The following is a 15,890-nucleotide window of genomic DNA, read 5'->3' as shown; positions in this document are numbered from 1 at the left end:
TCATAATGGCATACGGCTAGAAGCAATTGTAAACCGTACTCAAAGTTGCATTTTCAATTTCATCCCACGATTTATATTATCATGATTTATATGCTGATTTATATCATGTTTTATATCATGATGTTGATTGCGAAACTGTGTGATCCGAAAAATGATCTAACAGAGAAGTGTTCTAAAGCAGTGCAGGCTCAAGATGTGATGACAAGATTCAAGCAGACTCATGATGGTCTATATGTGTAGATGTATACTGACTTTGTTAGCCACTTCTTTACTTGGTTGTAAGTGGTAGGCAACCATAGCTAAGTTTTGTTTGGAGATTAATTTTCTCAAGTTCTTTGAAAATGTTTTCAGCTCCCCACAAGTCAAACTATCCAGCTGCATCCAATGTTCAAATTTATCAAAATTATATAAAATCAATGTGCCTTGAAAAGTAAGGGTTTCGCCAAATCAGGTAAATTCTTGTGTCATGTGTGCGTTTTGTTATCCGGCGTACATTTGGTATTTCAGTGTTTCCTGTTTGAAGATTGAATCTGAATCAAGTACTTTTTGTGTGTTTGGACCCAAAAGCCACATCAATTGATAAGATGCACTTTTCTTGTGCTTGGGCTCAAAAAACACAACAATTGATAAGATGTGTGCCCATGCAGATGTAGCCATTGGCATGAAATTTGGGGACCATATTGAGGAGAGGAGATTGAGTTCATTGGTTGCATGCAATTTAAAAGAGCATAATTGTAACTTTTCTTTTGCAATAAGAGTCTCTGCCTCAGTCTGACACCCCATTTGCTGGAAAGAATGATCACCACTGTCACTCCAAGAAGGGAATATTCAATTCTATCATTGAATGGCAGCAAGGGAACAGAAAGGGTCAGGATTATTCCTAGTGAACCAATGGTGAAGAGATGAATGTTTCTTTGTCTCCCTTGTACATTGTTCGAGTTTGGCACACACAGAGTTGCATGTTCCAATCTCTCTGTACTCACATGACTGCTCAACACCCATCCTCTCTGTACATTGTTTGATGAGTTTTGTACAAACAGAGTTGCATGTTCCAATCTGTCTGTACCCACATGACTCTGCTCAACATCCATCCACTCTGTGCACCTCTTTTATTCATTAATTATTGGAGAAACATGCTTTGTTTTATCCATTCATGATGTGAGTGCTGCACCTTTAATTATTAATTGTTAGATTTTCAAAGGAAAAAAAACAAAAGAAAACCGTTGCCTTCATGAAAAATTACATACCTTTATATATGGAAGTGTACATAGGCCCTGTAATTATGGGACCATGTCAAGGGGCACTATCCTTAATTCTTGCATGGCCTCAACTGTTGACAGTAATTTAATGTGTCAAATGTGCCTTTATGTACTAAAAATACAATAAAATTGAATGAGATGTGTGGACACCCAAGTGACTGCAGTAGTTTTCATTTACTGCCGTTGCATTCCCTGGAATAGCTATTAGTGCTAAGATATAAATGAACTGAAGCAATTGGATACATGGACAACAACGGTTTCAACCAGTCACCCGTATTGCTGATATTTTTTTAAAATACTATGATATTAATTTTTTTTCATGGCAGCTGAAAAGAATGTGAAAATATCATCAGAACACATATTAATGCAATATTTTTAAAATTTTAAATATAATTTTTTTTTGTTTCTTTTATATTTTAACCATTTTTTAAAAATAATACAACACTTGTTATTTTTTGTTGTTTTTTATTATTCTTTATATTTTTCAATTTTTAAAAATTCTGAAAATTTTCTGAGAAAACCCACCTTTTGAGACACTTTGGAAAAAATTCCGCTGAGAAATTGCCCTGAACAATGCACAAGAATATTGTTTGAGCTAGTTCATTTGTTATCGTAATATTCCTTTATGCAACCATTTTGTATTTTTTTATGACGCTAAACATCAAAAATTATGATTTATGTTAATTAATAAAAAAGCTTAATATTCTAACCAAAATCAAATTGTGCAATATTCATCCATTCATGCCTAATGGTAATTAAAAAACACACAAAAACCATAAAATCGTATACTATTTGTTTATGTCAATATAGAAACACCAAATCAAAACCCTAAATCATATCAAACATCATTCATAAATATGCTAACTAAAAAAAACAAAACACCAAATTGAATATTTGTGTCATTTGACAAACCAAAAAAAAATTAAATTAAATTCTTAAAAAAAAATAAAGATTTAAGGATTTGATAACCAAAATTAAGTTTTCATTAATGGAATCATGCTTAATGATAATAAAAAAGAAAATAGTACAAAAATACATTAAAACACTAATTACATTCATATTCAAGTCATTTGAAAAATCCTAATCAATACCCAAAGTCTAAAAAAATCATAAATTTAAGCTAATTGAAAAAAATTCTGATATTCTAACTAAAATTAAGTGTTCATTACTCATGCCTAATGCTAGTTGAAAAATAAAACACAAAAATACCTAACTATACATTCATATTAATTCCAAAAAAAAAACTACATCAAAAACCTAAACCCCAACAATACATTAGTCAAATTAAAAAAAAAAAACCTGAAAATCAAAACTCTATCAAGCCTTTTGAAAAAAGAAGTTTGGAAAGAAGAAGGAGACAACCTAAAATAAAAATTTAGGAGATCAACGCAAAATAAAAATTTTCTGATTGCGCAATTTAATTTTTGGGGCAATTTTGTGGTTTTAGGGTTAGTGTTTTGGTGAGAAATGTTGAAGATCGGACCAAATCTCGGTTTTAGTTGTGTTTGTTACTTGAATCGGGGATAGTGAATGCAATTGTCCTAGTAATTAGTATAGTTAAAAAAGTTTAATCTCGGTTTGACTTTTGTTTGACTTTGATCAAATTCAGAGTAATGCACTTATTTTATGTCAATTTTCTGTAGTTAAATTGGGGAAGATGTTACTAATTTTTTGTGGAAATGTTTTATTTTGTTAAATCTGGGAAATTGTATGTGGAATTTAGTTGTAGGTTTAACTATGTTTGTTTCTTGAATTAGTGAAATTGCAAGTACCTTCTTCCCGTGATTTGTTGTGCTGTAAATTTATTTTCACTTTAATTTTTATGTGTTTTGAGTTTGTTTTGCTTAAATTAGTTATAATGAATTTTTTATTTTATTTTATTTTTTATTTTGCGTTGATCTCCTATGTTGAAATTTTCAAAACTTTAAGAGGGGCACCATCCCCTCCTTACCCCCAATCCGCCCTTGGCTGCGCCCCTGCAATTTTCATCTGACATATGTAGGAGTTTGCCTGGTTTTTCCTAAAGCTCCCCTTCCATTTTCCCCTCAGATTCCTTGAATACCCTTAATATGTGTAAAAGTCTTTATGAGCATGATCATGTGGCATGATACCAATGGGGGCTCCACTTGTCTGGTAGGAGCGGCCAGTGCATGTCACCTTGTGTTGGGACATTGCAGGTTCAAACCCCAATAGTATAGTTGTATAACTGATAGGGGTCTGCCTAACCCCAGCTTGCCTTTAAAAAAATAAATGATCATGTGGCATGATATGATCAATTGGGTACAGTCTGAAACCAGCTTTTATGCTGGACAGGTCATGCTGCCTACTTCAAAAAGAGGGCACCCCCTGACTTTATTGAAAGATGTCCTAAAAAGTGAGATCTATTTCCTTGCTTTGGTCCTATGCTGAGCATGGACAATCCAGATACAATGACTCCTGCATTCCATGTGAAAAGATGGCCCCATATCAAAAGTGATTGAAGTATAGATTGTGATTGCACCGTAGGCCTATCCAATATATAAAAAAAGAATGTATGCGATGTATGGCTTAGGGATGGCAGTGGGGCGGGGCGGGGGACAAGGTCTCCACCCCCGCCCTGCCTCAAGATTTTATCCTCCACCCCCGCCTCCATCCCCGGCGGGGATGGATTTTATCCTCCACCCCCGCCTTCATCCCCGTTTCAATGTCCTCCATCCCCGGTTCAAACGGGGATGAGGCGGGGTGGGCGGGGATATTGCGGGGGAAAGTGGTTGGGGCGAGGATCGTGGCGGGGAAAAGTGCACGTCCATCCCCGAAGGGGGATGAATTTTAACCTTCGTCCCTGCCTCCATCCCCGTTTCATACCCTTCATCCCTGGTCCAAACGGGGCGGGTGGGGCACCGCTTCCCCCGTTCCACTGCCATCCCTAGTATGGCTTATTTTCAGGCCAGTTTCACTCTTTGCCTAATCATGAAGTTGAGGTGCTCTGTTTCTTTATTTTATTTCAATCAACAGAATACAGTATTTGTTACCTTGTCTCTGCTCAGTAGCAGGGCTGGTAAACGAGCTGCACGGGACGAGTCTGAAGTGTTCAAGCTTAGCTCATTCTTGTGGTGAGCGGCAAAGGTCGAGCTTATAATCAGCCTGAGTTAAACAAGCTGACTTGTTTATAGAAAAAATACATTGTTTTAGAGTTGGAAGAAATAAGATCATAAAAAAATATATCAAAAATACATTTCTTACTACCTAACCAGCTTATACGAGTCAAGCCAAGCTGAGTACCGGTTGTTCATATTCAGCTTGTCGAGCCTATTTTACAAGTTTGAACGAGCTCTTTACGAGACGAACATGAGCCAAGCCATGATCGCACAGCTTTTTTCCTGGCCCTACTCAGTACCCTCTTGCCATCTAACCTTGACTGACTGTAACTCATTGACATTCTCAAAATCAAAACCTCTCATTTCTTTCCAAAAGATCACAGCTTTCAATGGGGATGTGACATGTTTTAGTGCATGTCCAAGATCACCAACAGATAGCCTACATTTTAGGCTATCATGGGCATATTTATTAATAGGTGAAATGGCAAAAAGTCGTTAAATACTGAATATATGATTTTAAAGGCTTTCCAATGAAAAAGAACAGCATAAAACAGAAAAAATAAAAGAGTTTAAAAAAATTGGCAAGCAATATTAGGAATGCAAATGGGCCCGATCCAGTATTGGAGTTGTGATCTTTAGCTGTTCCGGCCCGATTTGGATCTGATTTGCCCATGTGTTTAGTTGATCCGAAACCGATCCTTTTGCATACCTAAGCAATATAGATGGGTTTAACTAAATTTTGATTTTTATAAAAAGAGGGTCATGACATGAAATGAACCTATATAAAAGAATTTTTCTCCAAATCAAGCTAGGGCATAATAACTATGGGATTGAAATCCCTAAGGACTCTGGTCATCCCGTGACTTGTGAATGCTGCCAAATTAACATAGTGTCACAAATTCAAATCCCATGGGGGACATCCCTTCCATAAGGTCAAGCTGAGTTTTGTCTCCAGTGGACAGAACGGGATAAAAACTGTGGGATTGAAATCTCTAAGGGCTTTGCTTATCTGATAGTGGCGACCTGTGAATAGGGATGGCAGTGGACCGGGGGATACTGGGGCCCCGCCTCATCCCGTTTGGACTGGGGATGAAGGGCATGAAACAGGGATGGAGGCGGGGATGAAGGTTAAAATCTATCCCCGTGCGGGGATGGAGGCAGGGATGGACTTACGCTTTCCCCCGCCCTTCCCCGTCCCTGTCCCAATGCCCGCCCCACCCCCAATTCTTTAAGGAATGACTATAGACCGAGGGGAAACGGGCCCCACCCCGCCTCACCCCCGTTTGGACCGGGGATGGAGGATATGAAACGGGGATGGAGGCGGGGGTGGAGGTTAGAATTCATCCCCGTGTGGGGATAGAGGCGGGGGTGAAGGTTCAGATTTTGAAACGGGGCAGGGGTGGAGACCTTGTCCCCCGCCCCCCCCCCCCCCCATCCACTGCCATCCCTAACTGTGAATGCTGCCAAATTAACAGAGCATGCTACGCTAAGGCCAAGCAGAGTGTAGTCTCCAATGGACAGAAGGGACCTCAAGGGTTTTACCAACGGGGCAGTGTCACCTATATCGGTGATATTTTGAAACTATTGCTTTAATATCGGCTATTTCAAGGTGGCTGATAATATCGAGAATATTTTCATGATATTTTCAAAAATATTGCGATATTATCATAATAATATTGCGATAATATCATGATATTTTTGGAAAAAACTCTTTTTTATATTTCAAGTTTGCATTTCCTATTTTTAATACCTTTTAAAATTTGTTTCTTTGTTTTTTTGAAGAAAAGTAATGCAAAACTTATTATTTTATTATCTTTTTGGTTATAATGTTTTTCTAAGTTTTTTTTTTTCTTGTTAGAAATGTCTCTCAAACACCACCGAGGTGGTATCCCAAGTGGTAAGCGGGGTCCTGTGCCAAGCTGAAGGCCCAGGTTCGAATGCCTCTCCCACTTGGGGCTTAAGAGTTATCTGGTAGGGATCTGCCTAACCCAGCTAGACTTTCAAAAGAAAAAAGAAAAGAGAAAAGAAATGTCTCAAATGAATGAGCTTTTTGTCGATTTGTTGAAAAAGATGGAATTTTATTATTTTGTTTTCCAAGTTTTATTGACAAATATGTGTTTTAAACAGGGTTTTGCTATCTATCATATGATCATGGGCTCGTATAACAAACATCACAAAAAGAGTAACAAAAACAAAGGGAACACACATCATATGATGAAACCAAATATGTATATCAAGAAAGTAGTTACAATCTCTCACTAGAACAAGTTTTTCTTTCCACTTCAACCAAAGGTGTACTCACTCTACTACACACACTTACTTGCACCTGGTCTAACTCACAAACAAGCAATCATCTATATAACATATCAAATATGCTCTAGCACTGGGGTCCAGCACTTTGCAGGCCCAGTTTTTCACACCTAAGGCTATTGAGGCACACCATTAGAAGACACAGTAACAAAAGAGAACTAGCCAAAGTGAAGTCAAATCTGGCCAGCTGAATGAGCCAAGTAGGCCAAGGCACCAACTAGAGGTGCGTTTATATATGTGGCGGGCTCGGATTGCTCGTAATCGCTTCGCTGATCAGGGAACTGGTCATGAAGGTCGGGCCCGCCGATGACTGCACCTACTAGGAGGTTTGGGTTGGGTGCGCCCGAGTGCATGGCTGTGAACCCTGTGCCACAAGGGATGAACTGAGGGTGCGCCGCGATAGAAGGCAGGGACGAGCCGCGGTGGTGGATCCTCTCCGGGTACTTCAGACCATAGCCCACCATGTAAGACATTCCCAGTGGGTTCGTCCCTAGTAGATAGTCAACCTGCAACGTATGTCATCAAAGAATCATCATCACGGTGGCCAGGGCAATAGTTGAAAGTTTGACTGTTGACTGGGCTCGGAAAGAGACTTTTCTGAGTCTCAGACTCAAACTCTCAGTGAGTCTTACTGCACTCAGAATCGAGTCTTGACCAGGCTTCTTTAAGCCTGATTCGTGAAGGAAAAGTTTTAAACGTAAAAATAACTGCAGCCAATATCTCATGAGAAATTAAAAAAAAATTATATTTCTCATGCTTTTTAGTAGCGATATATCGGCTAAAATTGAATCATTTATAAGTTAGCAAACTGTTTCTAAAAGAAATAAAATACTAAAAAATATGAACAAACAAAAAAAAAACAATTTTTCGGTACATAATAAATGAAAATATAAATACAAGGATAAACCATGTTATATCAAAATATTGCTATATTTTGGCCGGTTATAACGGCAGGCAAAATATCCCAAGATTTTTTAGGATATTTTCAAAGATCTCAAGACATTGGCAGCTGTGCTCCAACCCATAGTGGTCATCCTTTCCATAATCAACTGCAAAAATCAGTTTCGATTTTTTTATCTTCCCATGCAAAGTGAAAAAAGAAAAAAAAAGGTGAAAAAGGTGTATATTGCATGCTTTACTAAAAAGAAAAAGGGAAATATGAAATTGGAAAGAGGAAAAAAATTAAAAGAAAACGATTAAATTTATTTTGAGAAACAGTATTTTAATATCAGCAACACCCAACAAAACTTAAAAAATAAAAACCCACAAAACTCAAAGAAAGGCGCCATACATATATGATGACTGCGTTTGTGTATGGCCTGCACTCTCTCCATTCACCTCTTTACCTTTTTTTTCTCTCAAAGTAAGCAAACTATTCTCCTAGAAGCGAGGGAAGAACCGAAGAAGAATCTTGGGATAAGATGGTCATTACAAAGAAAGACCATCTATGACCAACAAAAACAAACCCTAAAAAATGCTTTTGTATAGAAATGAAGGTCACCAAATATTTTTTTGTTGTGGTCTTACCTGTCTCTTTGCAATGGCTCTGAGTCTTTGAGGAGTAACCCTCATCCCACCACAGTTGACAACCGACCCAGAAAACGTTAGGTATTTGGCGTAGGTGAGCAGCAGAAATGAAGTAGACGTCACATACTGCATGTTGCTATCACTCATTTTGTACAGCAGCCCTCCTACACACCCCAAATGCAGAACCAATAAAACTAGCCGTTGAGCCCCAACTCCAAAAAGAAACAGAGAGAGAGAGAGAGACGGGAAGGGTACCTGGAGTGTATTGGGCTTGAGAGAATGAGGTGCCAGGGAGAAGAGAGCATATGTAGTTATCAGCATGCCCTTTGTAATCATGGAGGGATTGCACTTTTTGTACCAAAAATGCCTTCATAAATGTAACCACAATAAAAAAATAAACAAAGTATTAAGATCAGGGGTTTAAGCAGGACCAGTAATGGGGCAAACAAAAACTTATGTTTTTTTATGTGAATCAAAGAATTGTACTTTGGAAAGGAGTATCCTAGCCCCAACATGCTTGTTATCCCAACCAAATGTGTTGTCGGTCTCATCTGCACCAAGAATCTGGCCATTCACTTGTATATATTTTAGGTATGCAGAGTTTCTGGTTGCTTTGTGCAGCCAAGCAGCTCCCCACAATAGTTCATCCTTCAGCCAAACAATGAAAAAGAAGATCACCAGGCAGATATTTTGGGTTCAAAGGAGGAAGAGTCACGACACAAACATAAAATAACAGAAGATAAAAACAGAGGAAAATATGTGAACCTGATATCCAGAATAGGAGCAATAAAATGGGCAAACAGCCTGCTGTAGAACACTGCTATAAGAGCCCCTGTGCTTATCAGAAAAATCAAACACTCTTATAGCAGCCTTAAGAAGAATGGATGAGTAAGAAGGGTCACAGGTCTTAAACACCAGTGAAGCAGAGGCAAGAGCAGCAGCGGTTTCTGCTGCCACATCCGAACCAGGGTGTTGGCTATCTATCTTGTACACTGTTCTTGGTGTGTCCATGTCTTCAGGCCTCTCCCAGCAGGCATGGTCCTTGTTAGGGTCACCCACCTAAAACCACCACTCCAAAACTTAGTATAATACAGAGCAAAATGAATCCTTTACCGCCACCCCAAAACTTAGTATAATACATAGCAAAATGGAACTTTTTTTCTAAAACAACACAGAGCAAGAGAAGAAACTAGCCTGGACATAGATGGTGTCTGGGTGAGCGGTAGCTTTGAGCAAGTAGTCAGTAGCCCATTTGATGGCAGCCCTTGCATTCTGCAACTCATGACCCATCAACCCACCAAACTCTAGCACACTCCATGAAAGCATGGTGGTGGTGAAGGCCATTGGGAAGCCAAACTTCACATTGTCCCCTGCATCATAGTATCCCCCAATTAAGTCCACCTGCATTCCACCATTTTAGCAATAAACCCAGTTAGAACAGAAAAACAGTCATACAGAAAAATAAAAAAGACAGTCTAAAGAGAAAGTCCTTACATGCATGAGTGAGCCATCAGAGAGGGCAGAGTCCCTCCTCCATGACATCCTCTGGTCCCTTGGAAGCCTTCCTGACCTCTGGCCCTCAAAGAAGAGGATGGATTTAGAGAGTGCATCTCTGTAGTCATGAGTAGGGGCTGAGTGATGAGCATCGTGGGAGTGAGAAGGAACATGAAAAGAGTACACAGCTAGGGAGGAAGAAAGAGAGAGTAAGATGCAAAATAAGGTAAGGATGAAGGCCATCTCTGAAAACCAAAAAAAAAAGAAGGGGATGGGGAAAGAGAGAAGACAAAGGAGACAAATGCCCAGAGCAACAGAAACCAACTAACCCTGTGCCTCCAAACTGCAAGAATCAAGGGTGGTATTTATAAGCAGTTAATCTCCCCTCTGATCTCTTCCACTTTTTTAATTCCCCAAAAACCACCCCTGACATGTCTCCTGGCTAAACCTAAACCCTTTGTTAGCTGCAAAAACAAATCTTATTGTGAAAAGGGAAACTTATTTTTACTCTCTGGCAGCTTTTTCTCTGTAAAGGAAATGGAAGTTCTAACTACTACTGCTTTGACAGGCTCCCTCAGCTGTACTCGGGTCACTTTTGGTCAATGGGATCAAGTGAGAGTCAAGTTGGCTAGGCCGGTTTAGCCAAAACTTCAATGGTTATAGAATTATGAACACCAAAGTCCAAACAAATCCATGGTTGACTTGACTGACCAATGTAGACGTGGTTTCATATGCAAGACCTACACATCCTTGATCGGTCAAACCACTGACCTGACCCTTTGGGGGCTCGTTTACCATGCTGACTATGCAAACAATGCTTGAAGAACTCGGGTTGGTGCAGACCCATCCAATCTAATCATAAAGCATTGGCACTCGAACCTGGTCCATCAAGAGCAACACGTCCTTGACTTATTATATATAGTCAAACCACTGATTGAACCCTTTCGAACCTCGACTCAACGTAAATGGTGACTCTTAGAAGTTAGACCTTCCTATCCTAACTATGTAAACAAGCCTCCCATCCCATGTGTGATATAGGACCTCGGGTCGCTTCAGACCCGCCCCGTTTAATCTCACTGCATGGGGACTCAAACCGGTTCTTCCAAGTATTAGTTGAGACAACCAAGTTGCCTCGAGCCCCAACTAGATAAGATTTAAGCAATTGGCTGTCTTGGGAGCTGGACCGAGTCAAATGGGTCAGACTCATAGCTCGACCCGAAGATCCCCATACCCTTGGGAATAGTGGGACCCACCAACCAAATGACAAAAAGGTACACATGAGTTAGCATTAATGACCAATGTGCCTTGTTGGAGGGAATATTTGTCCTTGCAAGTTTGGATACTTATAGGTATCATACTATCACGTGATCCTTATCCCACAATAAATATTGTAAATACTTATCAGGGTCAGAGAAGGAGAGGGAGAATGGAAGATGGACGGCTGAGATTGAGAGAGATAGGATCCAATGGCCTTGGTTGTCAGTTACGGAATTGGGCAGTAAAAGGGAAGGATAAAATAAAAATGAAAAATTGGCGAGAAATAGAAAAATAGCTTTTTAAAATAATAAATAAGTGTAGAAAATGTCTTCACCTTTTGACAAGGCATTGCGCAGATTTGACCGTTTGTATATTGAGATTTTTTTTTTCTTTTTGCTTTTTTTGGGGGTCTGAGCTAAAGTGGTAGGCATGTGCCACTCTGCAATGGGCACATGGAAAAGCTAAAGATTTTCTCCCATCCCCGGCTCTCAGCCTGACCAGAGCCCCTACCAAACATGTTGTCAATGGGTCGGATCCTGAACCGGGTCCTAACTGCTATACCGGATCCGACCCGTAATGCTTGCTCCAATAGTACCATTAAACTGCTCTCTCTCTCTCTCTCAAAATAAATATATAATTATGTAATCTATCATTTGGTATTATTTAATGATTTGTCGCTATGTCTAAAGTTTATAGTGTTTGTTGAAACTCATATTTCCGTTAGGAAAAATGTGAAGAATACCATTCCCCTCGTGTAAAAATTTTACACAAATGTTTATTGCATTTTCTATGATGAATTCTTCTTGATCGAACAGGATTTTTTAACATCAAATGTTTTATTTATTTTTGTGGTGATAATCACGTGTGAATCACCCCTCTCTCTTTTTTAATACCTTAAAAGATATTATGTTGTTCTTTTTGTCCGTTCCGTTTTGTTTTATCTTAACAGAGAAAAATTTAGTAGAAAATGGACGAATATACTACTATATTTTGGAAGTCATAAAAGTTTTATTTCCAAAATCTCCATGTTTTAAGTAAGGGTGACAACGGGTCGGGTTTGATTTGGATCCAAGTAGAAAAGGACTTGGACTAGATTTTCAAGTATGGTATCCAGTCCAGTTTATGTTTAGATGTGTTTTTATCTCAATGAAAAAATCATCGATATATATTGCACTCAAAACCTGATTAACAAAAAATCAAAAATTCTTGTTAAATCGATTTGATCCAAAGCATTGTTTTTAGTAAATAAGCAATAATAAACACATCTAGGTTAAACCAAAAAAGTGTATAAATATATTTTTTAAAGAGGTCCAAGACCGAGTATAAAATAAATGGTTTGAAAGATACATATTACTCTCTCTCTCTCTCTCTCTCACACACACACACACACACGCACACACACACAATATAACATTAAATTAATTGTATTTAACATTAAATGAATTCACTATATTAAAATGACTAAAATACTCTTAAAAAATAATGTTTTTGAAAATATATGGTTAGTTTTTGAGGTTAAAAAGGTAAATTTTATGAATTCATAAAGTTATTTTTTAAAAGGTTTTTTACTTTTCAATTTCCTTTGTATTCAAAAGACTTGTAATGTCCAAAAAAGTTGCCATACATTTCTAAAAGTACTATCCTTTTAAAAGTATTTTAGTTATTTTTGTAAGATTAAATAAACACAACTAGTTTAGATTTGCTAGTCATTTGTAGGTGCAAACCACAGAGCAAATGGGGGCGAAACCTCCTTGTTTGTTTGTTTTTTCACATTTAAAACCATAAATGTGATCTACAATCTACAAGTTTTCTTTATCGAGAACCAGCTTTTGTATCACTTAAATGTAACATGTATACATGTTTTTTTCGATGATCCAAAAATCAATGGTTATGAATGCATCAAATTTTTTTAACTCATAAACTCATTTTTTCATCAAAAAAACATGATCTGATTCCTACTAAATTGAGCATGTTTGACACATCGGTTAGATTGTGTTAAAACAACTCTCATTGCAAGATTTAAACTATAGTGTTGAATATACCAAATATAAACTCCTATTTATATACAATCGATCATGAAAATATAGCGATAAAATCACTATATTTTTACAAGTATTGAAGAAAAGATCATCATATATAATAAATAGATAACAAAAATTCACAATGTCGGTCCCAGTGTCACACAAGAACTTGATTTTGACTCCTAGTGCTTCGTCTAAAAAAAACTCTGTAGTGCCTATTTTCCTACTCTACATACGGTGGAAGGCCGTGTCGTACAAGCCACGGGCTCCCTCTTTGTCTCCGGTGCGTGTAACCCGATGCTAAGACTGGTTTGCTTGGTTATCCCTACTGACAATCTTATCATTCAAGCTTAGACCAATGTCTCAAATTCAAATCCTGTTCTCAAGTAATTCTCGAAATAAATTTAACAATTTTCTGCAAAAATCCCAAGAACACATCGGCATATACAACAAATAGAGATATCAAAACATGAATCCCTAGATTATGAGAACTATAAATATGGGCATTTTCAACAAATTTTTTTGTAAATTCAATTATGTGGATGTGCTTGGCTTGATGAATTTGCTAGGAATAGACAGTTAGTGCATTTTCGATAAAAAAAAATGTGATTTTTGAATGCTTGAATATTTATGATTATTATGAGCCATTGATTTTAGAGCCTTAAAAAAAATCTGGGATGATTCAAGAGCGGGTTCTTATAAAACCCAGCATGTAGATCGTATCCCTACAGTTACATTCAAGAGAAAAGAACAAAAAAATCCATAAAATTGTGGTTCACACATTAGTTATAGTATTTTCAGTTCTCATATTCTAATGACTCATCAAAACACACACACACACACATATATATATATATATATATATAATTGCAAAAAAACTGTAAACATAAAAGAATGTTTTTTTTCGTGTTAATTTCATGACAAAAATTGCAATATTTTTCAAAATATATTGGCTTTGAAAATATACCAATAAAATTGTGCTATTTCCAAAACATCACGGATGCTTGTTGTATAGGTTACACCAAGTCCAGTCTGTACTCGCCCAGTCCCCTGATGATAAACTTTTTTCTTTGATTTTGAAGACTGTAGACAGCTCCATTTGACTGACTTGTGACACGGCCACTGTAACTCAGTGTCCTCATCTCAAGAAGACCTAAAAAATGTTATAGAAAATGGGTTTGGTTTTAACCGATAGATGATGAAGGTTGACCATTTTTAAAGAGATAATTACGGCACTCAACAAGGGTGTTAAGTTGTGGTATTCTTTTGACTTCAATTAGTGCCTCTCAACTCTCAATCATAGTGACAAACGTTTTTTTCGGCAAAATCTAGTTTTTCAAAAACTAGTGAGATATTGAAAAATTTTCATAAATTTTGCATTTTTCGTCAAAATCTTGGCAATTAAAAAATACTTTTTTTATAAGAAAATATTAATAGAAATTATTTTAAAATAAAAATACATGGTTTTTTTTATAATAAATAGCCATTTAAAACATAAATATCATGTTTAAATCACGGTATTTATGTTTTTTCATAAATCTTGCGATATTTTGAAAATCTTGCTAGAAATTGTTGTTTTAAACTTTCAGGCAATTTCTCACGGTATTATTACGAGAATTTAGTAAATCACACGATATTTGTCACTGTGCTCTCAATCAGGTGAGCTTATGGAAAAAAACCTCTACCATTTGACTGAATTTTTCTTTGAAAGCCAACCTTTTCCGTCAGAGAAAGAACTATAATGCATAGCAAAAGAATATTCCGATAGTTTGAAAATATCGTGATTTGAACACAACATTTTCAATGGCCCATATTATGCTGAAAACCCCAAAATTTTAAAACAAAAAATGCTTATTTTGAAAATAATTTTTTGAACAATGTTTAGCACATGAAAAAAAGGTTCTTAATATCTTGCTTTATTTATAAGTCTATTATATTTTTATATGTATCAACATTTTCTTTATATTTTTTGGGAAAAAATGAAATTTTCGAAAATATCTCAACCTTTTCCAACCCCATGCGGGTTTGGCGTACTGGAGTGGGGGCCTTGACTGCTAGATGGGCAGTCAAGGTTCGATTCCCATGGCATTGCCCCACTGTGTAAGCCAATGCGTAGCATAGACCCCGGGGTAGGGATCCTAGCCTCGGAGTTTTATGCTGCCGGCATGACGATCATAAGTATGGCAAGCTGAGCCAACGCGACCAGGTATTCTTGTCGGTGCGGTTTCTTCGGGTTATAAATCCAAAAAAAAATCTCATGGTTTTCCCAAAAACCATATTTTTGACTGTGCATGGTGTTTGTTTCATTATTTTGTAAACCAACCAATTATATCTATGTAGTCAAACCAACATGAGGTTTCTCTCACTTTTCACCCTTTAGTGATGGTTTTTTTTATTTGAATTGTGTACCCAGATATTTTATATTTGTAGGAATTCTTCAAGATATTTGCTTTTACCTCTAGTCTTTAGATACCAACCATGTTGTCTTTACTGGCCACCTCCCAATGTGGATTCAATCATGATGACAAAAATCTCATTTGATGCTTGGAGTATCTTGAAACCGGATTTCATGGAAAAGAGATGAAATTCACATGCAACTCTAAGACAAAATTTTGGGTCCTCATATGCCATATTCTTACACAAATCAGTAGTATGAAGACTCTGAATGCCTCTAAGTGCAAATTGCATTGGCATTTGCATGATTTTGTTCTCTTGTTGTGGAAAAATCTGATTTTTTTTTCTCAAAAAATTGGATGATCTGTTTTCTATTTTTGGTATGAAAATCAATTTCTTCATCCCAACACAAAGTTCTGGCTCGATTAACGCATCAACATTCTTGTTGATTCACCTTAGCCCTCTTTATTTTATTTTACTTCTTTTGATAGTCAAGCTGGGGTTTGGCAGGCCCCTAGCAGTTATAAGGTTTTGAACATGCAACGTCCCAA

General features: G+C 37.3%; 1 protein-coding gene across 2 annotated transcripts; it reads right to left on the bottom strand.

Moving 5' to 3' along the window:
• Nucleotides 1-6,819: 6,819 nt before the first annotated feature.
• LOC149844248 (endoglucanase 3-like) lies at nucleotides 6,820-15,145 on the bottom strand. 2 transcript variants are annotated; one of them, XM_090002107.1, is made up of 8 exons: nucleotides 15,113-15,145; nucleotides 9,668-9,826; nucleotides 9,368-9,574; nucleotides 8,939-9,232; nucleotides 8,660-8,821; nucleotides 8,429-8,540; nucleotides 8,174-8,337; nucleotides 6,820-7,152 (listed from the first exon to the last, which is right to left on the bottom strand). In XM_090002107.1, the coding sequence occupies exons 1-8, from the start codon at nucleotides 15,119-15,121 to the stop codon at nucleotides 6,820-6,822; spliced, it is 1,440 nt and encodes a 479-aa protein (XP_089858233.1). In that variant the 5' UTR covers nucleotides 15,122-15,145. The 2 variants fall into 2 exon arrangements, with proteins under 2 accessions (XP_089858233.1, XP_089858232.1); XM_090002106.1 differs by lacking the exon at nucleotides 15,113-15,145 and having other exon boundaries at nucleotides 9,668-9,910.
• Nucleotides 15,146-15,890: the final 745 nt, after the last annotated feature.

The sequence above is a fragment of the Nuphar pumila genome, chromosome 3 (genome assembly GCF_984573655.1).
Source record: "Nuphar pumila chromosome 3, dmNupPumi1.hap1.1, whole genome shotgun sequence".
NCBI classification, from domain to species: domain Eukaryota; kingdom Viridiplantae; phylum Streptophyta; class Magnoliopsida; order Nymphaeales; family Nymphaeaceae; genus Nuphar; species Nuphar pumila.
Note: the sequence above shows the minus strand (reverse complement) of the source record. Positions and strands in the feature narration are given on the sequence as shown.